Source organism: Pelobates fuscus, chromosome 2 (assembly GCF_036172605.1).
Source record: "Pelobates fuscus isolate aPelFus1 chromosome 2, aPelFus1.pri, whole genome shotgun sequence".
Lineage (NCBI taxonomy): Eukaryota > Metazoa > Chordata > Amphibia > Anura > Pelobatidae > Pelobates > Pelobates fuscus.
Genome location: NC_086318.1, coordinates 27,794,375 through 27,821,138, shown reverse-complemented (window position 1 = coordinate 27,821,138; position 26,764 = coordinate 27,794,375). Strand labels below are relative to the sequence as shown.

Here is a 26,764-nt window from a genome sequence, read left to right as displayed (position 1 = left end):
ACACACCATGACACAGACAGACGCACACACACACACCATGACACACACACACACACCATGACACACACACATATACCATGATACACACACCATGACGGACAGACAGACACACACCCCATGACGGACAGACAGACACACACCCCATGACGGACAGACAGACACACACCCCATGACGGACAGACAGACACACACCCCATGACAGACAGACAGACACCCACCCCATGACGGACAGACAGACACACTCACCATGACGGACAGACAGACACACTCACCATGACGGACAGACAGACACACTCACCATGACGGACAGACAGACACACACACACCTTGACGGACAGACACACACACCATGACGGACAGACACACACACCATGACGGACAGACACACACACACACACACCATACAGACAGACACCATGACACAGACAGACACACACACACACCATGACGGACAGACAGACACACTCACCATGACGGACAGACAGACACACACACACCTTGACGGACAGACACACACACCATGACGGACAGACACACACACCATGACAGACACACACACACACACACACACCATACAGACAGACACACACCATACAGACAGACACACCATAACACACATTTCTACTACCTGCCAGGGGGTCGTGCAGTGTGCTGGTGGCCGCTGGGGAACTTGTGCTGGAGTCTGGCGGCCGCGGGGGGAGGTCTGCTGGCGGCCGCTGGGGGTCTGGTACTGGCGGCCGCTGGGAGAGGTCTGCTGGCGGCCGCTGGGGGTCTGGTACTGGCGGCCGCTGGGAGAGGTCTGCTGGCGGCCGCTGGGGGTCTGGTACTGGCGGCCGCTGGGAGAGGTCTGCTGGCGGCCTCTGGGGGTCTGGTACTGGCGGCCGCTGGGAGAGGTCTGCTGGCGGCCTCTGGGGGTCTGGTACTGGCGGCCGCTGGGAGAGGTCTGCTGGCGGCCTCTGGGGGTCTGGTACTGGCGCCGCTGGGGGAGCAGGCTGTTCTGTCTCTGCTCCCCCGCCCTCGCGCGCTGCTGCATGAGACCGGCGCCAGAATATGACGTCATATTCTGGCCGCGGTCTCATTAAGCGGCACGCTGGGGCGGGAGAGCAGAGACAGAACAGCCTGCTCCCCCAGCTGCGCCAGTACCAGACCCCCAGAGGCCGCCAGCAGACCTCTCCCAGCGGCCGCCAGTACCAGACCCCCAGAGGCCGCCAGCAGACCCAGGTGTCTGCCCGGCCCCAGGTGCCGACGGCCCACCGGGAAATTTCCCGGTATCCCGGTGGGCCAGTCCGGCCCTGCCACTAACCTACCTTGTGCTAACACCAGAAACCACACGAAGCATATACCCATCTTATGTGACTCTCTCTTCAAGTTCTCCTCTCACCCTGCCCTCTGCAATTCATACTCTGTGCAACATCACTAAATCAACTGCTATCCATGACATACTTATCTCATATCCCCTAAATTGACTTGCTTTAACTGAAACATGGCTCTCTCCCTCTGACACTGTTACCCCTTTTTCATTATCCTTTGGTGGTCTTCAGTTTACTTTCAACCCAAGACCTTCTGACAGTAAAATTGGCAGTGTAGGGTTTCTGCTTTCATTCCACTGATCCTTAAACCATTTACCCACCCCCTTTTTCCTCTCTTTCACCTCATTTAAAATTCCTGCCTGTTCAAACCCTTCTCTGCAAACATTGGTGCTTATTTACCACCCCCTTGGTTCCCCCTTCTCTTCCTTAACCATTTAACACACCCTTGTCTACAGAAGTAGCCTCAAAACGTCTTTCAAATGCTTCCTTCGCCTATTACATTGGGGTAATTCACCCATGCATGTAGCTGGCAATACCCTAGATCTTTTTTTTTTCAGTTACATGAACAGTTTATAATTACTGTAAAACTCAATTTTTTTCTCCCAGGTTACCATCTCTTGTCATTTTGTTCTTAAGAGCATCACTCAACATGCTCAACCTAACCCTCCTAAACTCAGAAGGGGTATCCTCAGCAATCCTCAGCTTATGTTGATCCTCAACTCTCATCCATATAACAAAATAAACATATAACAAAAATAGATAATATGAGAAATCTGAGAATGGACAAAAGCTTAGAGAAACTCGGTAGCTTGCCCTTTTGTAAATTCCTGCTCAGGTCTCAAAATAGTTTTTTGCTGCTAAAGAGCTTGTTCTTGCTCTCATATTCTCTCACATTGATTACTGTAATACTCTCCTAATTGATCTTCCCAGAAACCATACTGTCTCACCACAGTTTGTAATGAATGCTGCTGCTAGGCTGATTTTCCTCTCACATCTTACCCCTCTGTCAATCCTATATTATAGGAGTCAATCAAAATAATATCCCTTAAATATCAAGTTGTAAACAATTCTAACTCCTGTTATATTTTTTTCACTAATTCATAGGTATGCCCCTTCTCAGTCTCTCCGCTCTGCAGGTGACCTTCTCCTGTCCATTGCTGCACCCGTATTATTAACTCGTCCTTGCAGGACTTCTCATGGGTGACTCCTTTACTTTGGAACAGCCTGCCTACCCCATCAGACTCTTCAATAGTTTTAAATCACTTAAGAAGTCTCTCAAACCCCATCTCTTCAGAAAAGCTTATGGCCTCCAAAAGTAACATCTATCTCACAAACCTGTCTCTTGCTCTTTCCTAAAGGATGCTACTCTTACATCCAGTTCTGCTACTTTCCTACCTTTTTGGTTGCTATACCGCTTGATGCCCTTCCTATTACATTTTTTACCCCACCCCCTCTAGAATGTAAGCTTGTTTGAGCAGGGTCCTTATCAACCTACTGTTCCTGTAACAGTTTGTAAATGTCTCATTTATTGTTAAAGTTACCCAATATATTGGGGAATAAGTTGGCGCAATATAATTGCCCCACCAAAAAATAATTATAATAGTCATGCAATGCAATGTAAAATAAAAATAAACCACAAAAAACTGTGCCAATAAAACTGCTTCCTTCCCCTAGGACTAATTAGGTAATGTGTCTTTATATATGGAATGTTAAATGAACTGTATTATCAGTTACACCATATTATAAGATTTAACAGGTAACAAGTTAAATGCCACCTTGTACAACATGACTTTATAATTAGTTTAGGTACACCTATAACAAGGTGATTTAGAGTTCAATAAATGAACAAATTATATGCCAATCATTATTTTTTATTAGGGATGCTTAGAGGATATGAATGTGGAAGCACAGATGTAAAATCTGGTTGGAATACATCGTCACTGTTAAATCTTCTTAATTTCTTCTTGTTTTCAGTTGATTGATATATATACGTCTTTTGTATATATAGTCTTGGCCAAATGCTCACCACAATAATATATGGCTATATTATTGAAAAGTACTAATACGCAATCTGACTTACGGTTTCTTCAGGTTTATTCTTAGTTATGAATACATAATAAAACAACAAATGATGTTACAGGATAATGGACATTCAACAGCTGATGGTAATTGCTGGACTTCTTTACATCCTTACATCTTTACATTGAGAGAGAGCCAGAGAGAGCCAAGAGCCAAGAGACAGAGCCAAGAGAGAGAGCCCAGAGAGAGAGAGACCTTGTGTCCCTCTGTTACTATATATATGTGCCCATACTGACATCAGACTATAACTCTAGCCATATAAGGACAAGACCCCCAAATCCACATTCCAGAGCTCTCGGACAAAGAAAGCCTTGAGACTTATTGATACCATCTGTTACTTATGTCAATCCACACATCCATATATATAATCAATAGAAACATAGAATATGCAATATTCTACATTCCCTCTGTCTATGGTTTGTTTTAAAACCAGAACACAATGTCACTAAGCTGTCCATTCATACATCACTCGTATCACATTCATTGAGCATAGAACAAGATGTAGTCACAACTTTCTATTATATGAGAGTTCTTAGAAGGTCGAGTTTCTATCCCTTATACTGCTTACTTCACTTCAAACTCCCTCTGTTTCAGCTATGTATTGATATCCATATCCATGTTACATCATAACTACTTGTACATATATATATATATAACAATAATAAATGAATAAAATAAAATATTTACAAGTGTTGATCCAATAAACAATGTAAAGCAATCAGAAAGATCGACCTGCTCAGGTACAGTCATGTCTTTGTAGACAACAAAATCAAGATCGTAACTTTCTAGATAATAACTGTGTATCACTATCATATTCCTACAGACACATATAACAAAGTATTTTCATTCTCAATACCGGATATTACTAAACTACTAAACTACTAATACATGTATTGCTTGTATATCCTGTCCAATTATATTTCCATGAATCATATGGTTTTCAGCAACCTTAAAATCTTTAGGTCATTTGTATTCATGAATTACATTCCTATACGATTAATACCACCTAGTGATGATTGTATCAATACTTTACAATCATATTATTTAATTTGTATATTCAGTAGGCTCTCACTACCTGAAAAATATCAACACTACTTATAAGACTCATTCAAAGGTTGTGTTATAAACCATAAAAGTTCTACAACAATTCTACAAATAATGTTCATGGTGTTGACAATACTTATTGTTCTAGAAATTCTCCACCCAGAAATCTTTCTATCATAGATTTGTTTTTGTTTACATAATTATAATTTTCACTAAAATTCCACCTTGTAGTAACAAACTTTTCATTCAACAGAAACATAGTTTACTTTAAAAGAACTTGGAAAGGATAATTTAAATTAATTATCATCACTCTCCTCATTAGACCTTCATTTTGATGACTTATTAATGTAATACATCTTAAAAGTAGGATTGTCCTAATGTTCTTACCAATCCGTATTCCTTAGTACACTTCAACTGACTAAAATAAAATAAAATAAAATAAAATAAACTTGGGGTCATACTGCCCAGAAACTCTTATTCCTAGTCTGCATCTAACAAACTCAGGGTAATCATAAAACAACCAATAACAACGTATTCATTGGATACTGTCATATCCAGAAACCTATTCTCCCTAGTCCATACCTTTATAGACTTAGGTCAGATATAGTTGTGTACTAAATTCAATTCAATTCCTTTTGGATCTCTGAACTCTTATATCCAAGGCATTCTTAATGTATACCATTATTTAATCAATATAAATTATCCTTCCTTAGTTGTCTTCCTTATATTCCTTATATTACCATTGTTAGTTTCACTTCACCTCTATTATAAACAAAATATTAATTCTAGTGAATCTATGCAATACTATTGCACTCAATCTTTGTAGTATTAAGTAACCATGATCCTTATTTTATCAACTTCATATTTTATCTACTTCTGATACTTCTTATTCTATGTATAGGTAATAATGTAATAGTTCTCTTCATAATACTATCCTTTCATAATTTTACTCTATGTGTTACACATTTATAAATACTCTTTTGGTATTAATACTCATAACTGTTCAATAATGTTTCATTGTCTGTTTTCTTCTTTGTTAATATTTAGGAAATGATATGTATTTTAGTGTCAATCTTTTATTTCTTTGTAAGTCTGTTAATCTTCTGTATCAAATTAACTCTGTAGAATCTTCCATCACAGTTTGCAGATCAGATGAAAAGTCTCTTTCCAACAGTCAATGTCCAGCTGTCTGAAGGAATGCTTTCCTGATTTATTGCCACAAGGATCTGTCACGCTTTACCAGATCAGTTATTTCTGTCTAATTCGTTGCTTCATCCACACAGCCGCGCAGTTCTGGGCTTGGATCGGGACGCTTGCCAATCTCTGCCACGTGCTTGCTTCTAGAATTCACGTTGTATCTTGTGCTGCTTTTTGTCTCAGTTGTAGAAAAAAGTCTGGTACAGTCTTTCTGGTTTGAAACCTTTCTTCTTCTTACAAACACAGTTCTTCTGTGACAGTCTAGATTCTTTTTTTCTCTTCAAGTTTGTTTTCCCAGTTCCAAAACAGCTTTGTATCTCGATTGTTCTCTCTCCGTCCTTGAAGTGGGAACAAAACTTGAATAGAAGACTGGCTGATCTTCTTAATTTCTTCTTGTCTTCAGTTGATTGATATATATACGTCTTTTGTATATATAGTCTTGGACCAAATGCTCGCCACAATAATATATGTCTATATTATTGAAAAGTACTAATACGCAATCTGACTTACGGTTTCTTCAGGTTTATTCTTAGTTATGGATACATAATAAAACAACAAATGATGTTACAGAATAATGGACATTCAACAGCATCCTTACATCTTTACATCAAGAGAGAGCCCGAGAGAGCCAAGAGCCAAGAGACAGAGCCAAGAGAGAGAGCCCAGAGAGAGAGAGAGACCTTGTTACTATATATATGTGCCCATACTGACATCAGACTATAACTCTAGCCATATAAGGACAAGACCCCCAAATCCACATTCCAGAGCTCTCGGACAAAGAAAGCCTTGTGACTTATTGATACCATCTGTTGCTTATGTCAATCCACACATCCATATATATAATCAATAGAAACATAGAATATGCAATATTCTAGAACAGATTTTGTAATTTAATAATCATAAAAGTTTAAGTGAAATAAAAGAAACAACCACAACAAAAACCAACAAATGAAAAATACTTGTTCATTTTAAGTATAGTGCAGTTGCACACATCAGATACCATCAAACATTTAAAGGGACTGCCTAAGCACCATATCCACAGAAAATGATCCAAGTCATCTATGACTCTTCAAAGTTCAAACGGAATTTAACTTGTCTGTCATGTATATAGTTAACTAAGTTATGGCTGATATCATAGGTAAATTCTGATTCATTTCAGCCTCCTGTAGGGATTGTGTTGTTAGAATACCTTGCTTCCATCACTCTGTAAATAGTTAAAATTATGTCAAACATTCTTAGGTCTTTCATTTGCCAGCAGTCCTTTCAATCTTTTGGTCTTCTCATTACACTTATGCAACATCAAGTTTGTCCCTCTTTGGCACTATTACTTTGCTAAGAACATCAGCTTAGACTCTCAGCTAATAAAAGATGTCCAAACAAGGACTAAATTTATATTCCTAAGGTGGAATGGGAACTTCTGCTTTGGTGATATCCAGAAGACCTGAGAGGCTGAAGGTGCCTGAGAGACCCAGGCAATTGTCAAAATCAAAAAATTAAAATCAGTTTGACTACATAAATCTTGCCAACTTTGACTAGCTTTCCATGAGTAAAGTTATTCTAACCGATGCCTCAAAAATGCCTATACACATGCCTTACACACAGAACGTGATGCACTACTAATGGATACACACAATTTTAGTAGCTTTAAACAAGTAATTCTTTGTATGAGCACCTATGAAGCTGGCTGGAATATCATGAAGCCAACTTTGAACAAATACTGGCATTTGTTGACCAACAATATACTCTTCTGGCTGAACACAGTTCTCCTGTTTCAGTAGGGCCTTATCCACTTCACTGCTACCTTTTTTCACCTAATGGTTGATATTCTAGCTCACTTGTAATATTACCGGGAACATAGGTCCGGCTGCTTTTACTAGGCCCTACTAGAGAACTTCAGTACAATTGAGGAATTTCCTTTACATTCTAGTATTTGTAGTTCAGGATGCTGGCCTGTTTGAATCTTAGATGTGTCCGTCCGTCTATTCTGAACGAAAGACAAAAAAAAAAAAAATGAATCAGATTGCTTCATCCATTCCCCCTGTTATCATTAACCATTATTGTGTTTTATTACAGGTTCCTTTTTCTCCTTTACTTCTTCTGGATTGAGACATTCATTTGTACAGGTGACGAATCCAACGTTTGTACTTAACTGAGCCACTTGAAAAGTTATTATTTGCTGACTCTTTGGAGTTGGGTTCATACACTGCATGTTGGGGTTAGAAAGCATGACATTGGCCATGGACCCTAGTTAGCCACTTGTGAGGCTCGTTTTGAGCACCAGGACCACACAACAGAGCAGTTCTCTCATGCTCTGCAGACACTATTTAACTTGTTTGCAGCCTATGAGGAAAAGCACTTTAGCAGCCCCTTACTTCTGACTAGTGATGTACCGAACTGTTCGCTGGCGAATAGTTCCTGGCGAACATAGCGTGTTCACGTTCGCCACGGCGGGAGAACACATGCGCGGTTCGATCCGCCCCCTCTTCATCATCATTGAGTAAACTTTGACCCTGTGCCTCACAGTCAGCAGACACATTACAGCCAATCAGCAGAAGACCCTCCCTTCCAGACCCTTCCACCTCCTGTACAGCATCCATTTTAGATTCATTCTGAAGCTGCATTCTTAGATAGAGGAGGGAAAGTTTAGCTGCTGCTCATTTGATAGGGAAATGTATAGCTAGGCTAGTGTATTCAGTGTCCACTACAGTCCTGAAGGACTCATCTGATCTCTGCTGTAAGGACAGCACCCCAAAAAGCCAATTTTAGGGCTAGAACATAAGTCTGCTTTTTTTTCCTGTGTAATCTAATTGCAGTTGCCTGCCTGCCAGCTTCTGTGTCAGGCTCACAGTGGATACTGTGCCCACTTGCCCAGTGCCACCACTCATATCTGGTGTCACAATAGCTTGCATTTAAAAACAAAAAAAAATTCACTGTTATAGATTGAATAGCAGTTAGTTGTCTGCAAGCGTCTGTGTGTCAGGCCAACAGCGTGTACTCTGCCAACCTCTGCCAGTGCACAGTGCCACTCATATCTGGTGTCACAATAGCATGCATTTAAAACCAAAAAACAATTTTTTCACTGTAATAGATTGAATAGCAGTTAGTTGTCTGCAAGCGTCTGTGTGTCAGGCCAACAGCGTGTACTCTGTCAACCTCTGCCAGTGCACATTGCCACTCATATCTGGTGTCACAATAGCGTGCATTTAAAACCAAAACACTTTTTTCACTGTTATAGATTGAATAGCAGTTAGTTGTCTTCAAGCGGGTGTCAGGCCTACAGCGTGTACTCTGCCAACCTCTGCCAGTGCACATTGCCACTCATATCTGGTGTCACAATAGCGTGCATGTAAAACCAAAAAACTTTTTCACTGTTATAGATTGAATAGCAGTTAGTTGTCTTCAAGCGGGTGTCAGGCCTACAGCGTGTACTCTGCCAACCTCTGCCAGTGCACATTGCCACTCATATCTGGTGTCACAATAGCGTGCACTTAAAAACAAAAAAATGTTTTTCACTGTTATAGATTGAATAGCAGTTAGTTGTTTTCAAGCGGGTGTGTCAGGCCTACAGCATGTACTCTGCAAACCTCTGCCAGTGCACAGTGCCACTCATATCTTGTGTCACAATAGCGTGAATTTAAAAACAAAAATGTTATTTTCACTGTAATAGATTGAATAGCAGTTAGTTGTCTGCAAGCGTCTGTGTGTCAGGCCAACAGCGTGTACTCTGCCAACCTCTGCCAGTGCACAGTGCCACTCTTATCTGGTGTCGCAATAGATTGCATTTAAAAAACAAAAAAATGTTTTCACTGTTATAGATTGAATAGCAGTTAGTTGTCTTCAAGCGGGTGTCAGGCCTACAGCGTATACTCTGCCAACCTCTGACAGTGCACATTGCCACTCATATCTGGTGTCACAATAGCGTGCATTTAAAACAAAAAACTTTTTTCACTGTTATAGATTGAATAGCAGTTAGTTGTCTTCAAGCGGGTGTCAGGCCTACAGCGTGTACTCTGCCAACATCTGCCAGTGCACAGTGCCACTCTTATCTGGTGTCGCAATAGATTGCATTTAAAAAAAAAAAACTTTTTTCACTGTTTTAGATTGAATAGCAGTTAGTTGTCTGCAAGCAGGTGTCAGGCCTTCAGCGTGTACTCTGCCAACCTCTGACAGTGCACATTGCCACTTATATCTGGTGTCACAATAGCGTGCATTTAAAACCAAAACACTTTTTTCACTGTTATAGATTGAATAGCAGTTAGTTGTCTTCAAGCGGGTGTCAGGCCTACAGCGTGTACTCTGCCAACCTCTGCCAGTGCACATTGCCACTCATATCTGGTGTCACAATAGCGTGCATTTAAAACCAAAACACTTTTTTCACTGTTATAGATTGAATAGCAGTTAGTTGTCTTCAAGCGGGTGTCAGGCCTACAGCGTGTACTCTGCCAACCTCTGACAGTGCACATTGCCACTTATATCTGGTGTCACAATAGCGTGCATTTAAAACCAAAACACTTTTTTCACTGTTATAGATTGAATAGCAGTTAGTTGTCTTCAAGCGGGTGTGTCAGGCCTACAGCGTGTACTCTGCCAACCTCTGCCACTGCACAGTGCCACTCATATCTGGTCTAACAGTTGCTTGCACGCATAGTACCACTAATCCAAAAAAAATGACAGGCAGAGGCAGGCCACCCCGCAGGGGCCATTGTGCTTGTGGTGCTGTGATTCCCTTTTGCCCTAGGATAATGCCCAGTTTTCAGAGGCCACGTACCCTGAACTTGAAAAGTTCTGAGGACATAGTTGACTGGCTAACACAGGACACCCAATCTTCTACAGCTTCCGCTCGGAACCTTGACGCACCATCCTCCTCCAGCTTAGCTTCGGGTACCTCTCAAGATACCACTCACCCGCCTGCCGCCAACACCAACACTAGCACCACAGCCGCTTCACTTTATCTGTCAGAGGAGTTACTTACACATCCGTTTGAAGAAATGAGTGATGTGCAACCATTATTGCTAGAGGATGTAGATAACAGGGATATGTCTCAGTCAGGCAGCATTACACACATGGACGTACGGTGTGATGATGATGATGTTGTACCCGCTGCTGCTTCCTTTGCTGAGTTGTCAGATACAAGTGAAGCGGTTGATGATGACGATGCGTCCATGGATGTCACGTGGGTGCCCGCTCGGCAAGAAGAAGAACAAGGCGAAAGTTAAGATGGGGAGACAGAGCGGAGGAGGAGACGAGTTAAAAGCAGGGGGAGGTCGTCGCAAGGAGCTAGTGGCACAGTCAGACAGTATGCATCGGCACCCGGGGTCAGCCCAACAGCACGCCAATCAACGCATGCTGTGTCCACCACCAGAATGCCGTCATTGCAGAGCTCAGCAGTGTGGCATTTTTTTTTGTGTGTCTGCCTCTGACAACAGTGATGCCATTTGCAACCTGTGCCAAAAGAAACTGAGTCGTGGGAAGTCCAACACCCACCTAGGTACAACTGCTTTGCGTAGGCACATGATCGCACATCACAAACGCCTATGGGATCAACACATGAGTACAAGCAGCACACAAACTCAAAGCTGCCATCCTCCTCCTGGTCCAGCATCTTCAGCCACGTCAACCACTGCTGTCCTCCTTGCCCCCTCTCAACCATCCGCCACTCCGTCTCTCGCCTTGAGCAGTTCCCGCTCATCTGCCCACAGTCAGGTGTCTGTCAAGGACATGTTTGAGCGTAAGAAGCCAATGTCAGAAAGTCACCCCCTTGTTCAGCGTCTGACAGCTGGCTTGTCTGAACTATTAGCCTGCCAGCTTTTACCATACAAGCTGGTGGAGTCTGAGGCATTCAAAAAATGTGTAGCTATTGGGACACCGCAGTGGAAGGTACCCGGACGAAATTTCTTTTCACAAAAGGCAATCCCCAACCTGTACTCGATTGTGCAAAAGGAAGTAATGGCATTTCTGGCACCCAGTGTTGGGGCAAGGGTCCATCTGACCACTGATACCTGGTCTGCAAAGCATGGTCAGGGCAGGTATATCACCTACACTGCGCATTGGGTAAACCTGCTGACGGCTGCCAAGCATGGAATGTGTGGCTCTGCAGAGGAGTTGCTGACACCGCCACGACTTGCAGGCAGGCCTGCTGCCACCTCCTCTACTCCTCCTACTCCATCCTCTTCCATAACCTCCTCAGCTGAGTCCTCTTCTGCTGCTGCGTCTTGCTCCACATCACGGCACCCCCCCAGCTCCCCAGGTACTGTTCCACATCCCGGATACGGTAGTGTCATGCCATCTTGGGTTTGACTTGCTTGAAAGCAGAGAGTCACAGCGGACAAGCACTCCTGTCCGTCCTGAATGCACAGGTGGAAAACTGGCTGACTCCGCAGCAACTGGAGATCGGCAAAGTGGTTTGTGACAACGGAACAAATATGTTGGCGGCATTGAAGTTGGGCAAGTTGACACATGTGCCGTGCATGGCACATGTGTGTAATCTGATCGTACAATGCTTTGTGCATAAGTACACAGGCTTACAGGACATCCTGAAGCAGGCCAGGAAGGTGTTTGGCCATTTCAGGCATTCCTACACGCCATGGCGCACTTTGCAGATATCCAGCGGTGAAACAACATGCCAGTGAGACGCTTGATTTGCGACAGCCCGACACTTTGGAATTCAACACTCCTAATGTACGACCACCTGCTCCAACAAGAAAAAGCCGTTAATGAATATTTGTATGACCGGGGTGCTAGGACAGCCTCTGGGGAGCTGGGAATTTTTTTGCCACTTTACTGGACACTCATGTGCAATGCCTGTAGGCTCATGCGTCCTTTTGAGGAGGTGACAAACCTAGTCAGTCACACCGAAAGCACCATCAGCGACATCATACCATTTGTTTTCTTCCTGGAGCGTGCCCTGCGAAGAGTGCTGGAACAGGCCGTAGATGAGCATGAAGAGGAAGAGTTGTGGTCACCATCACCACCTGAAACAGCCTTATCAGCATCGCTTGCTGGACCTGCGGTAACGCTGGAAGAGGATTGTGAGGAAGAGGAGTCAGAGGAGGAATGTGGCTTTGAGGAGGAGGAGGAAGACAAACCACAACAGGCATCCCAGGGTGCTCATTGTCACCTATCTGGTACCCGTGGTGTTTTACGTGGCTGGGGGGAAGAACATACCTTCATTGAGATCACTGAGGAGGAGGAACGGGAAATGAGAAGCTCGGCATCCAACCTTGTGCAAATGGGGTCTTTCATGCTGTCGTGCCTGTTGAGGGACCCTCGTATAAAAAGGCTGAAGGAGAACGACCTGTACTGGGTGTCCACACTAATAGACCCCCGGTATAAGCAGAAAGTGGCTGAAATGTTAACAAATTACAACAAGTCGGAAAGGATGCAGCATTTGCAATATAAATTAAAAAATATGCTTTACACAGCGTATAAGGGTGATGTCACAGCACAACGGGAATCTAACAGGGGAAGAGGTGAAAGTAATTCTCCTCCTCCCACGACCACACTGGCAAGGACAGGACGCTTTAAAGATGTGTTGTTGATGGAGGACTTGCAGAGCTTTTTAAGTCCTACGCATCGCCACAGCCCTTCGGGATCCACCCTCAGAGAACGACTCGACCGACAGGTAGCAGACTACCTCGCCTTAACTGCACTCTGAGTAGCAATAAACCCCTTGACTACTGGGTGTGCAGGCTTGACCTGTGGCCTGAGCTATCCCAATTTGCGATAGAACTTCTGGCCTGCCCCGCTTCAAGTGTCCTGTCAGAAAGGACCTTCAGTGCAGCAGGAGGTATTATCACTGAGAAGAGAAGTCGCCTAGGTCAAAAAAGTCTAGATTACCTCAACTTTATTAAGATGAATGAGGGATGGATCCTGAAGGGACTGACAGTGGGCGATACATTCGACTAAAAAAGGCCTGATGAGATGAGCTGCCTTGGGCTAAAAATGGTGACCCTATGTAGGAGGAACAGTCCCTACTCTGCTCTGTGTCAGTGTGTATCAGGGTCCCTGAGGACAGTTGTCAATCCATATCTGCCAAGTGACCCTATGTAGAGAGAACAGTCCCTATTCTGCTCTGTGTCAGTGTGTATCAGTGTCTCTGAGGACAGGTGTCAATCCATATCTGCCAAGTGACCCTATGTAGATGGAACAGTCCCTATTCTGCTCTGTGTCAGTGTGAATCAGGGTCTCTGAGGACAGGTGTCAATCCATATCTGCCAAGTGACCCTATGTAGGGGGAACAGTCCCTATTCTGCTATGTGTCAGTGTGTATCAGGGTCCCTGAGGACAGGTGTCAATCCATATCTGCCAAGTGACCCTATGTAGGGGGAACAGTCCCTATTCTGCTCTGTGTCAGTGTGTATCAGGGTCTCTGAGGACAGGTGTCAATACATATCTGCCAAGTGACCCTATGTAGGGGGAACAGTCCCTATTCTGCTCTGTGTCAGTGTGTATCAGGGATCCTTAGGATAGGTGTCAATCTATATCTGCCAAGTGACCCTATGTAGGGGGATCAGTGCCTATTCTGCTCTGTATCAGTGTGTTTCAGGGTCCATGAGGTCAGGTGTCAATCCATATCTGCCAAGTGACCCTATGTACGGGGAACGGTCCCTATTCTGCTCTGTGACAGTGTGTATCAGGGTCCCTGAGGACAGGTGTCAATCCATATCTGCCAAGTGACCCTATGTAGGGGGAACAGTCCCTATTCTGCTCTGTGTCAGTGTGTATCAGGGATACTTAGGATAGGTGTCAATCCATATCTGCCAAGTGACCCTATGTAGGGGGAACAATCCCTATTCTGCTCTGTGTCAGTGTGTATCAGGGTCCCTGAGGACAGGTGTCAATCCATATCTGTCAAGTGACCCTATGTAGGGGGAACAGTCCCTATTCTGCTCTTTGTCAGTGTGTATCAGGGTCCCTGAGGAGAGGTGTCAATCCATATCTGCCAAGTGACCCTATGTAGGGGGAACAGTCCCTATTCTGCTCTGTGTCAGTGTGTATCAGGGTCTCTGAGGACAGGTGTCAATCCATACGTCAAGGTGTCAATATGTCATATGTCAGGTGTCAATCCATATCCATTGTGATTTAGGAATGTTAGGTGATTTATGCCCTTTATGGATTGAAACCAGACTCTGCATCAACTGTGTAATTTTCCATGGGAGTTTTGCCATGGATCCCCCTCCGGCATGCCACAGTCCCGGTGTTAGTCCCGTTGAAACAACTTTTCCATCACTATTGTGGCCATAAAGAGTCCCTGTAGGTTTTAAAATTCGCCTGCCCATTGAAGTCTATGGCAGTTCGCCGGGTCCACCGGTTCGCGAACGTTTGCGGAAGTTCGCGGTCGCCGTTCGCGAACCGAAAATTTTATGTTCGCGACATCACTACTTATGACATAATCTTTATGAAATACTAATTTTGACTGTGCTGGAATTCCCCTGAAATTCCAACCAGTCAAGAGATATACAGATATTCTAAGAGAAAGTAGGGACTACTTTGTCTCTCTATATTTCCTGCACCTGACACTTCTAGACAATGGGCAGAGCTATAATGTCTAGAAGTGAGAGTCCACACAAACATCATCAGTGAAGGTTGCAGGGTATTGACTCTAGAGTATAGCAGTGATTCCAGCTCCTGGCTCTGAAGCACCTGGAGCTGAAGAGGACCTGAGAAAGGTATGTTCAGTTAACTGCCCCCCCCAGAATTGATGTTACCATTCTGCAAATTTCCCAGACAGTGACAATGCCGCTTTAATGTTTGTATTAAATGGCTTTAAGATACCTTGCTTAATCAGGTAGCATATAAAAATTTACCAGAAGATCTCGGGAATCTTGTTACTTTTTTCATGCATTGATGAATGAATCAGGCACAGGGAAAACACTGATGGTAAACCTAAGAAATCCCTATAAAATTGGCACCGATTTACAATACAACAAAGAAACCATCAGTTTTTTTGAGCCTTTGTAACAAGGTCTTACAGGTCAGAAGGTGAGGTTCTATACCGGAGGTCTCTGTCCCTTAATTTTCCTTTGGGACATATGGGAATAACATAATTAGTTTAATTACTCAAATTACAGTTCACTCGGCCTAAAAATAAGTGTTAAAGGACTTCAAGGGAATAAATTAACTCAAAAATAAAAACTTTATTGAAGTAATGTCAAAATGCACATGTGAAAAAAGTGACAGTGTTACTACAAAGACTAGGGGACACAGTAGCTGTCTGCAAACTAACTAAGTAACAAGACTATATAATTCAGTGTGCCAGATTTGTAAACCTCTCGCTTTGTATTGAAAAGGCAAGAAGATATACAAATTACAGGGTGCCTGTAGCATTATTGAGCTTGGTTGCTTCTTCTAAGTGTTGCTTCTAAGTGTCTGTGGTTGGAGATATTCTGGAGAGTTTTACAGAAGCTTCAACTGTCTAAGAGTTGTGCTAAGGGTTTTCTTTTTTACTGTTACAGGTAAGAGTCATCTGTAGGAAAAGGTTACTGATTGCACAAGGTTTGATTTCCTGTTGGTAATTATAAGGCATTTGATTGGATTAGGTAGCTACTTGCTATTGATTGCTGTGTAAATTAGCTATTGTTTGCTAATAAGCAGAGGCCTACCCAGGTGTTAAACATTCCTAGTGGGAGGTGATTTTAGGAGTATATAAGGGCTGTTGTCATTAGCTTGGCTAATAGAGCTTGGTTGCTTCTTCTAAGTGTTGCTTCTAAGTGTCTGTGGTTGGAGATATTCTGGAGAGTTTTACAGAAGCTTCAACTGTCTAAGAGTTGTGCTAAGGGTTTTCTTTTTTACTGTTACAGGTAAGATTCATCTGTAGGAAAAGGTTACTGAATGCACAAGGTTTGATTTCCTGTTGGTAATTATAAGGCATTTGATTGGATTAGGTAGCTACTTGCTATTGATTGCTGTGTAAATTAGCTATTGTTTTCTAATAAGCAGAGGCCTACCCAGGTGTTAAACATTCTTAGTGGGAGGTGATTTTAGGAGTATATAAGGGCTGTTGTCATTAGCTTGGCTAATGGTTGCTTCTTCTAAGTGTTGCTTCTAAGTGTGTGTGGTTGGAGATATTCTGGAGCGTGTTGCTTCTAAGTGTCCGTGGTTGGAGATATTCTGGAGCGTGTTGCTTCTAAGTGTCTGTGGTTGGAGATATTCTGGAGCGTGTTGCTTCTAAGTGTCTGTGGTTGGAGATATTCTGGAGCGTGTTGCTTCTAAGTGTCTGTGGTTGGAGATATTCTGGAGATAAACTGGAGGTAATCTGAAGTATTCAGGAGGATAAATAAAAAGTTAAGATTCGTTTGATTTAAATTATTCACCTCATTGGAATGGCAGACTTAGTTCAGTGTAATAGTTGCTATGCATTTGTTTCGCGTTCCACTTTTTGGAGGTTTAGTTGTTGTCTAATCTGTAGACAGTTCTCTATCTTGCGGCAGGAGATTGTATTTTTGAAGTCTGAGATTTGTAAATTATCTGGTAAACAAACTCAGGCTGGAACTGCTGCAAAGCCACTGCCACAGAGACATACTAGGAATGGCAGATGGATTACTGTAGGATCTGGTAGACTTAGAGTTGTGGATAAAAGGCATATTGCACAGTCTGTTGTTCTACATAATTCATTTTCTGCACTTTCAGAGTGTAATGGTGTCATGGAGACAGGCACTGAGGCTAGTGGTGTTGTGCAGAGAGGCACTGAGGCTAGTGGTGTTGTGCAGAGAGGCACTGAGGCTAGTGGTGTTGTGCAGAGAGGCACTGAGGCTAGTGGTGTTGTGCAGAGAGGCACTGAGGCTAGTGGTGTTGTGCAGAGAGGCACTGAGGTTAGTGGTGTTGTGCAGAGAGGAACTGAGGCTAGTGGTGTTGTGCAGAGAGGCACTGAGGCTAGTGGTGTTGTGCAGAGAGGCACTGAGGCTAGTGGTGTTGTGCAGAGAGGCACTGAGGCTAGTGGTGTTGTGCAGAGAGGCACTGAGGCTAGTGGTGTTGTGCAGAGAGGCACTGAGGCTAGTGGTGTTGTGGAGAGAGGCACTGAGGCTAGAGGTGTTGTGGAGAGAGGCACTGAGGCTAGAGGTGTTGTGGAGAGAGGCACTGAGGCTAGAGGTGTTGTGGAGAGAGGCACTGAGGCTAGTGCTGTTGTGGAGAGAGGCATTGAGGCCAGTGGTGTTGTGCAGAGAGGCTTGAAGACTATGATGAGGCCTAATAGAAAGCAGTTGTTGTTGGGGAATTCCATCATAAGAGGTGTGGAGATGGACAATGGTGGTCTTGTGAGGTGTCTTCCCGGAGCTACTGCTCACAGAGACAGGAGACGTATCTGTAATATTGTTAAGCAAGCAAAGCAGGAAGGGGAATTGGATGTACTTGTCCATTTAGGGACAAATGACTTGGCTTGCAATGAGGTTTCAGAGGTTAAGGAAGTTTTTAGTGTTTTTGCCAATGATATACGGCAGGTTGCTTCCACACTGTCATTCTCTGAAGTTCTGCCTGTGCATAACACTCAGAATGACAGGCGGATGCGTATTAGGGACTTTAACTTGTGGCTTGGTGAATGGTGTCGGGAGCAAGGATTTGGCTTTATTGCTCATGGTAGCTCTGTTTGGAACGGAAATAAACTGTACAAAAAAGATGGTTTGCATCTTTCTCAAAAGGGAACAAATGTTCTCAGTGAGCAGTTCAGAGGTTTTGCTAAGATGTATTTAAACTAGGAGGGGGGGGGGGCAAAAGGGTGATAAAACATCAATCCAATTGTCCCCCAAAACAAGGACAGAAGGTGCCTGTAGCAAGTGTGTTAAAAAAATTATAAGCTTAGAGTCATGTCTACAAATGCTCGCAGTTTAGGGACTAAGATCCATGAACTTGTGGCAATAATGGCAACTGATAGTGTAGATTTAGTCGCTGTTACTGAGACATGGTATAATGAAAAAAATGACTGGGACATAGCAATACCAGGGTACTCTTTATATAGAAAAGACAGGGAAGGCAAGAAAGGGGGAGGGGTGGCCCTGTATGTGAAGGATAGCATAAAATCTAGCCTAATAAAGGTTAGTGAGACGAACATAGAGTCCATTTGGGTTACGTTAGAATTTGGTAATCACACAGTAGTTCGTGTAGGTGTGATTTATAGGCCCCCAGGACAAATTGAAGAGTTAGATAATCTACTAGTTGAAGAAATAGCTAAAATGACAATGAAGGGGGAAGTTATCACCATGGGTGACTTTAATCTTCCTGATGTAAATTGGAAAACAAAAATAGCTACTTGTGCCAGAAGCACACAAATTCTAAACTCCCTACTGGGATTGTCTCTAAAACAAGTCGTTGAGGAGCCAACTCGTAAAGAGGCCATACTAGATTTAGTGTTAACAAATGGAGATTTGGTATCAGATATTACTGTAGGTGAAAGTTTAGGATCCAGTGATCATCAGTCAGTGTGGTTTAATATAAGAACAGTGAATGAGTCACACCACACAAAAACAAAAGTTTTAGACTTTAGAAAAACAGACTTTTCTAAAATTAGAATATGTGTAAAGGAGTCATTATCAGACTGGAGCAACTTAAATGGAGTCCAAAATAAATGGGATTATTTAAAAGCTGCACTACTGAAGGCAACAGAAAATTGCATTAGGCTTGTCAGTAAAAGCAAAAATTCAAGAAACCACTGTGGTACTCCGCAGATGTGGCCAAAATAGTAAAAAACAAAAAGTTAGCATTTAGTAATTATAAAAAAATCCAGAGTGAGGAAGACAGAATGACCTATAAGATTAGGCAGAAAGAGGCTAAGCAAGTTATAAGAGCTTCCAAATCACACACAGAAGAGAAAATAGCACAGTCAGTAAAAAAGGGGGACAAAACTTTTTTAGATACATAAATGAGAAAAGAAAAGTAAAACAAGGATTAGTTAGATTAAAAACAAAAGAAGGAAGGTATGTAGATGAGGATAAAGGTCTAGCTGACTGCCTCAATGAATATTTTTGTTCAGTATTTACAGCTGAAAATGAAGGAAAGGGACCTCTGTTAAAAAAAAGGATAAATGAGTCATTTATTACACGTGAGTTTACAGAGGAAGAGGTTCTATTTCAACTGTCAAAAGTAAAGACAAATAAGTCAATGGGACCTGATGGAATACACCCAACGCTATTAAAAGAGCTTAGTGGTGTACTAGCAAAACCATTAACAGATTTATTTAACCAATCATTGTTAACAGGAGTAGTCCCAGAAGATTGGAAGTTAGCGAATGTTGTGCCCATTCACAAGAAAGGTAATAAGGAGGAGTCGGGCAACTATAGGCCAGTAAGCCTTACTTCAGTAGTGGGGAAAGTGATGGAAACCATGTTAAAGGATAGGATTGTTGAACATCTAAAAACACATGGATTTCAAGATCAGAGACAACATGGGTTTACTTCAGGGAGATCATGCCAAACTAATCTTATTGATTTTTTTGATTGGGTAACTAAAATTATAGATCAGGGTGGTGCAGTAGACATTGCTTACCTAGATTTCAGTAAGGCTTTTGACACTGTTACACATAGAAGGCTTATCAATAAACTGCAATCTTTGAGTTTGGATTCCAATATTGTTGAATGGGTAAGGCAGTGGCTGAGTGACAGGCAACAGAGGGTTGTAGTCAATGGAGTATATTCGAAGCTTGGGCTTGTCACCAGTGGGGTACCTCAGGGATCTGTACTTGGACCCATTCTCTTTAATATTTTTATTAGTGATATTGCAGAAGGTCTTGATGGTAAGGTGTGTGTTTTTGCGGATGATACTAAGATATGTAACAGGGTTGATGTTCCAGGAGGGATAAGCCAAATGGCAAATGATTTAGGTAAACTAGAAAAATGGTCAGAGTTGTGGCAACTGACATTTAATGTGGATAAGTGCAAGATAATGCATCTTGGACATAAAAACCCAAGGGCAGAGTACAGAATATTTGATAGAGTCCTAACCTCAACATCTGAGGAAAGGGATTTAGGGGTGATTATTTCTGAGGACTTAAAGGTAGGCAGACAATGTAATAGAGCAGCAGGAAATGCTAGCAGAATGCTTGGTTGTATAGGGAGAGGTATTAGCAGTAGAAAGAGGGAAGTGCTCATGCCATTGTACAGAACACTGGTGAGACCTCACTTGGAGTACTGTACACAGTACTGGAGACCATATCTTCAGAAGGATATTGATACCTTAGAGAGAGTTCAAAGAAGGGCTACTAAACTGGTTCATGGATTGCAGGATAAAACTTACCAGGAAAGGTTAAAGGATCTTAACATGTATAGCTTGGTGGAAAGACGAGACAGGGGGGATATGATAGAAACTTTAAATACATAAAGGGAATCAACACAGTAAAAGAGGAGACTATATTTAAAAGAAGAAAAACTACCACAACCAGAGGACATAGTCTAAAATTAGAAGGACAAAGGTTTAAAAATAATATCAGGAAGTATTACTTTAGTGAGAGGGTAGTGGATGCATGGAATAGCCTTCCAGCTGAAGTGGTAGAGGTTAACACAGTAAAGGAGTTTAAGCATGCGTGGGATAGGCATAAGGCTATCCTAACAATAAGATAATGCCAGGGACTAGTGAAAGTATTTAGAAAACTGGGCAGACTAGATGGGCCGAATGGTTCTTATCTGCCGTCACATTCTATGTTTCTATGTTTCTATGTTTCTATTGCCAACAAACTTACAAGGCAACACAAAGTAAGTAAAAAAAATATCCTTTTTATATGTTCCACTGTTGCTATTATAGTGGCCTCTGGTGGTAACTTGAGTATTAGACAGATATCCAGCAGGCCTGTGCTTAGTGCTCAATACAGCCTCAAAGCCACCAAAGTCTTATCGTACTTCCCAACTCTCCCATTTTTAGTGGGGCAACCCAAATTTCAGGGTTCTGTCCAGTCATCACACTGTAGATCCCAGAAGGCATGCTTGACACTAGGCTCTCATGCTCTTTCAGTGTGTGGACATGCTACTTTACGTGTTGGCCCACTAATTTAGGGGTGCCACCAATTACTTAATTTGTGTTCTTGATGATGCCCCCTCAGAAGGTCTGCCAATTCATGCTGAGCAAAGTTGTAATTGTAATGTGCATGTGAAAATAACATACAATTTTCTTTGACAGAAAATTATGCTAAAGTCTGTACAAGAAGATACCACATGGTATACCCAGTATTCAGAGGCATAACTAGAAACCACAGGGACTCGGTGCGTAAATTGCCCTGGGGCCCCACTCCATACACACAGACTTACATACACACAGACAGACATACATACACATACATATGGACACACAGGCAGACATACATACACACACACACATACAGAGATTCATACAGACACATACCTTTCCCTTGGGTCCAGTAGCTCAACCTGATGGGAGTTAGAGTTCCCACTCTGACTACCTCCTTTCCTTCCCCCCACGTGGCTCCTGGTGGTTGCTGGGAGGAAGTGACTGGGGCAGTCACTTCCTCCCAGTGGCTGACACAATGTTCTGAATCGGTCCCCTGGAAATGCATAGCATCGGGTGGCCCTAAATATCACCTGATGGGCCCTTTCAATGCGGCCCCATGGGTTACACCGCATGGGCCAGGGCCACATTACTCAGCCAGCAGGACCCACAGTCGCAGGGGTCTCCAGGGTGGCCGCCCCCCCCCCCGCCCCGGAGTAACAGACCCAGTCGCAGCGACCGCAGTAGATCCACCACTGCCTGTAGTTTCTAATTTCACAAATCTAGAATAATTTGAGTGACCTGCTTTGATGTATATTTGGTAACAGACTTTTGGGCAGAGGGGGGATCTCTACTAGTGGATAGGTATCACAACATAATTCTAGAATTTTGAACCTATTATTGAAACTCCTCCACCGTATGACATCATTAATTATCAGCAAGAAAGATGACCTCTAATGGATAAGATGGAGATTGCATTAATTTTACCAGGATGACCCCTAGTGGTCTATATGGGAATACATATATAAACGGGAATCATAAAGCTCTAAGCGCTATCTAAGAGTTGATTGGAGCCTCTCCTTTTGTGAGTGTATTTTTATCACCATAGAAAGTAGATCTTTAAATATACTGGGTTATGCTATTGTTGTTCTTTTCTATGTTTATATTTCATATGAGACATCAACAACAGAAACAGAACATATAACGGAGCTTCCTCTACCCCTGGCTGGGTACCTCCGACAATGACCACTGCCTAGCTGGAACAGGGAACAAAACTGCAGCACTTCTGCCAACAGTTGCCGTGGCTTAACAGAGCTCCCTGTACCCCTGGCTGGTACCTCTGCCAAGGATTGCTTCCTAGCTGGATCAGGGGACAAAACCGCAGCACTTCTGCCCACAGTCGCCGTGGCTTGACTGGGGCCCTGGAACCACTCTTTCCTGGAGCCAAATGGGGAATTCGCTCTAGACACCCTCAGGCACTGGACGACAGTCAGTCCTGGGAGCTCTAGTCCTTACAAGGACTTTCCCCATTGAATCCCCTGGGGATACGAAGCAGCCCAGGAAAAAAAATCTATGCCAGCCCCATAAGTCATTGTGCTATGTAGGGTGTATATATATTAAATACGTAAAATACGTAATTAAATACGTAATGGATTGTAACTGTGAGCAAAGTTGGCTGTGGTGTGCCGAAACCAACGTACGAGTGGGCCTGTAAATAAAAGAGGGCCCACCAAGGAGAATGTAGTTATAACTGGGTGTAGGTGGGAGGGGACAATCAGCTGAACGGCAGAGGTGAGTAGGGGCTGGGAGTTTAAGTAGGGGACTTACTCCTCCCACAAATTCAGGCCTCCACAAGTTCAGGCCTTTTAACTTGTGCTCGGAATTTAAATACGTAATGGATTTTAACTGTGAGCAAAGTTGGTTGTGGTGTGCCGAAACCAACGTACGAGTGGGCCTGTAAATAAAAGAGGGCAAAAGATAATTTCGAGAAATACACACTTTATTGCATTTTTTACAAGACCAAGTTCCTGAAAGCTTGGCAAAGCTCTTTCTCCGGCTGTGGAATATATGCAGTATATATGGAGGATTTCCACCGCCCCAGTCTCTTGATGATATGGACCGGTGTGTTAGTGCTAGAGGCTGCCGAGGCGGCTCCTATACGGAAGGAGTGCCCGGAGAATGCAGTCGGGTTGTGTCCGAGCTTAGATAATAGAGTTCTGATATGTACCATCAATTTTGCGGTGGTTTACGGGTGCCCTTGTAATATTAAGAGCGGAGAGTCCGGTAGGTGACCGTGGGTGGTCTAGTACTTTTACCGGACACCAGGCATTATCAGTGGGGAAGAGAGGAATTATTGTAGGGTGTAGTGACCGTTTTTTTTTTTTGTAGGGATCGAAAGTAGGTAGTGATCCTCTATTTTAGTGAGGTGTGATATTTTAAGGCTTAGCTTAATATCTCCTTGACAAATCACGGTGAAGTCTCTAGGTCTGAGAAAACCGTAGAAAGTGAGATATATAGCAGATTTGATCACCGTATTTGTGCCGATGTCAAATGGGGCTGTGTCAAGGAGATTGCTAAGTGACCTGAAGATAGGTCCATCTATAGGTAATCTAGTGGTGGTGAGTGGAGGTGAAACCTTTGATATACCTTTCAAAACCTTTTTGATGGGGTATGATGACAGGAAAGGAGTGTTGTTATGAAAATATGTGAGGCTGTGGTGCTGAACCCCCGTGAGATAAAGTTTAATGGTGTTGTGAGATAGTTTAAGGTGTAGGTGGCAAAAAGAGGCAAAAGACACCATGGTTTGAATAGAGAAGTCTCCTTGTAGACCGAACTCTGCAGTGAATTTGTTAAATATTGTAAGTGATAGCCGTGTTGGGTGATAATGCTTGGTGAGTGAGTGCTCTTGCGTGATTCAAGAGTGTGCTTAATCCAGGATTAGTTTGTGGAACTGTGGAGTCCTGGATGGTTGTAGGTGAGCCGTTGGGAGTGCCTGAGAGAATGCCTGAAATTGAGAACGAGAGAGCATCAGCGGCCGTGTTGTGAATACCCGGGATGTGAAAACAAACTAAGTGAAACTGGCCGGATGCTGCCAACCAGGTCAGTTTGCGAATCAGCCTCATGATGGTCAGGGAAGATGATCGCCCTCGGGACGATGATCGCCACGATTTCGCAAGCTGCCGAGTTATCTGAGTAGCATTTTACTGCCTTGCCAGACCAGAGATGACCCCAGGTGTGTGCGGCCACCACAATGGGCTAAATTTAAATAGTGCTGAGGTCTCTCTGAATCCTGGCAAGGCATCCGTCTCAGTGGGCCAATGGCCCCTGAACCAGTGGTTCCCGAAAATGGTTGCAAAACCGGTATTGGCTGCCTCGTCTGTGTGGATGATGGGTGAAGAGGGGGAGAGAGGGGGGATAAACATGGAGATTCCATTCCAGCCTTCAAAAACTTCCCCCACATAGCTAAGTCAGCCTTGGCGTGGGGGTCCAAAGAAACTGTGCTAGAGTCCGGAACTCCGTGCATCAGGCAAAGAAGTCTGGATATAAAAGATCTTCCCTGTGGAATGATGAGCATGGCGAAGTTCAGGGATCCGAGAAGGGACTGAAGCTCCTTCCTAGTGCAAACATCATTCCGCAGGAACAAGTCTATCTCCCCTCTCAAAAGTTCCAGTTTGTCGTGAGGGAGGCTAGCTCTGAGGTTAACCGAGTCCAGTTCTATCCCCAGAAAGGTCAATTTAGTTGTGGGGCCTATAGTTTTGGCTGGGGACAAAGGGACTCCAAGAGTGGCAAATAGTGCAGTAGTGCTTCTGATTGCTGTGGGTGATGGTGACCCTGGCTCTATAATTAAAAAGTCGTCGAGGTAGTGGATAACGGAGTGACACCTGGTGATGTTCAGAAGCAGCCAGCATAGTGACTCTGCGAAAATGTCGAACAGTTTGGGGCTGCTACGAGAACCAAAAGTGAGTCGTGTAGAAAAGTAGTATTTCCCACACCATTTAACACCGTGTAAGTGCCAGAGTGAGGGGTGCATGGGTAGTAATTTAAAAGCGTTTGTAATGTCCGTTTTGCTAAGCCAGGGTCGATTACCAGATGATATGATGGACTGTATGGCGTCGTCGATGGTTACGTACTGAAGTGAAAATGTGTCTGCTGGAATGAGTGCGTTTATGCTTGGAACAAAAGAGGAATGCGGTGCCGATAAATCAATAATTAGACGTTTTTTATTAGAATATTAGTGAATAGCAATACCAATGGGGTTAGTGCGCCAGGAGGAAAAAGGTGACGAGGTGAAGGGGCCTATCATGAAACCGTTGGTGATTTCCGAGGCAATGAGGGTGTCTGTGGAGACTGGGTCTAAACGTGCTGACTGGAGATTAGGGCATTCTAGTGTACCTGGGGGAATGGCTACTATACCCGTGAGAAACCCTTTAGTGAACCCTGTGGTGAGATGATCCACCAGATGCCTACTAGGGTGAGACCTTAGATAAAAAAACAGGTTGTCGATGTTTATGTCGGTTAGTCATTTGTTTGGTGACAACCTGGCTGAAACATATGGAGCAGATGTGCAATAATCTACAGGCGCTGAAACTGCAGGAGCCTGCGTTGAAATTATTGCACACCTGCGCCTTCCCTAGAAAGGAGATGGGCCTACCTAGCTTATCCCGAAGACCACCCGCTGATTTGTTGTAGGGGGTGAAAGTGGAGGGAGGTGTGAAAGTGGAGTGAGAGGAGGGAGTGGAGGTGGTGGGATCTGCTTCGATGGGACATAAGTCCGCCATGTGGGAAGTCGAATTGCATATGGCACAAAACGGGGGCCTGAGTCCAGCGAAGTGGCGACAGAACAGTTCTGTGTCCATCTGACCCCAGTTCATTTTAATATTGAACTGCTTCAGATGGGTCGCCGCCTTTGCTGACACTGACTTGTGGTAGTCATAGAAAGAGGAGCCCCCGTACTTGATGCCTAGATCCACCACCTTGTGCAGATAAAGGTCTAATTCTTCCTGTGGGGATACACCGTGCAAATAACGTTGCGGTATATCCCGAAGGCTATCACAAACTGAGGTATCGACAATTTTTTATTAAGCCTGGGATCCCTTGTCATGAGCACCACAGAAATGTCACCATAGTTGAAAGCCTTGTTCTCAAGTACATCCTGAGAGGCTATGAGCAGAGACACCAGACACACATCCTTCTCGTCTAGGATATCTTTCTTG

General features: G+C 43.6%; 1 protein-coding gene across 1 annotated transcript in view; it reads right to left on the bottom strand.

Moving 5' to 3' along the window:
• Positions 1-7,027: 7,027 nt before the first annotated feature.
• Positions 7,028-26,764, bottom strand: part of LOC134586114 (astacin-like metalloendopeptidase) — an 80,098-nt gene continuing 60,361 nt past the window's right edge. Inside the window, exon 14 of the mRNA XM_063441624.1 lies at positions 7,028-7,089. Within this exon, the coding sequence (XP_063297694.1) occupies positions 7,028-7,089 (62 nt within the window). The remainder of the gene's footprint in view (positions 7,090-26,764) is intronic.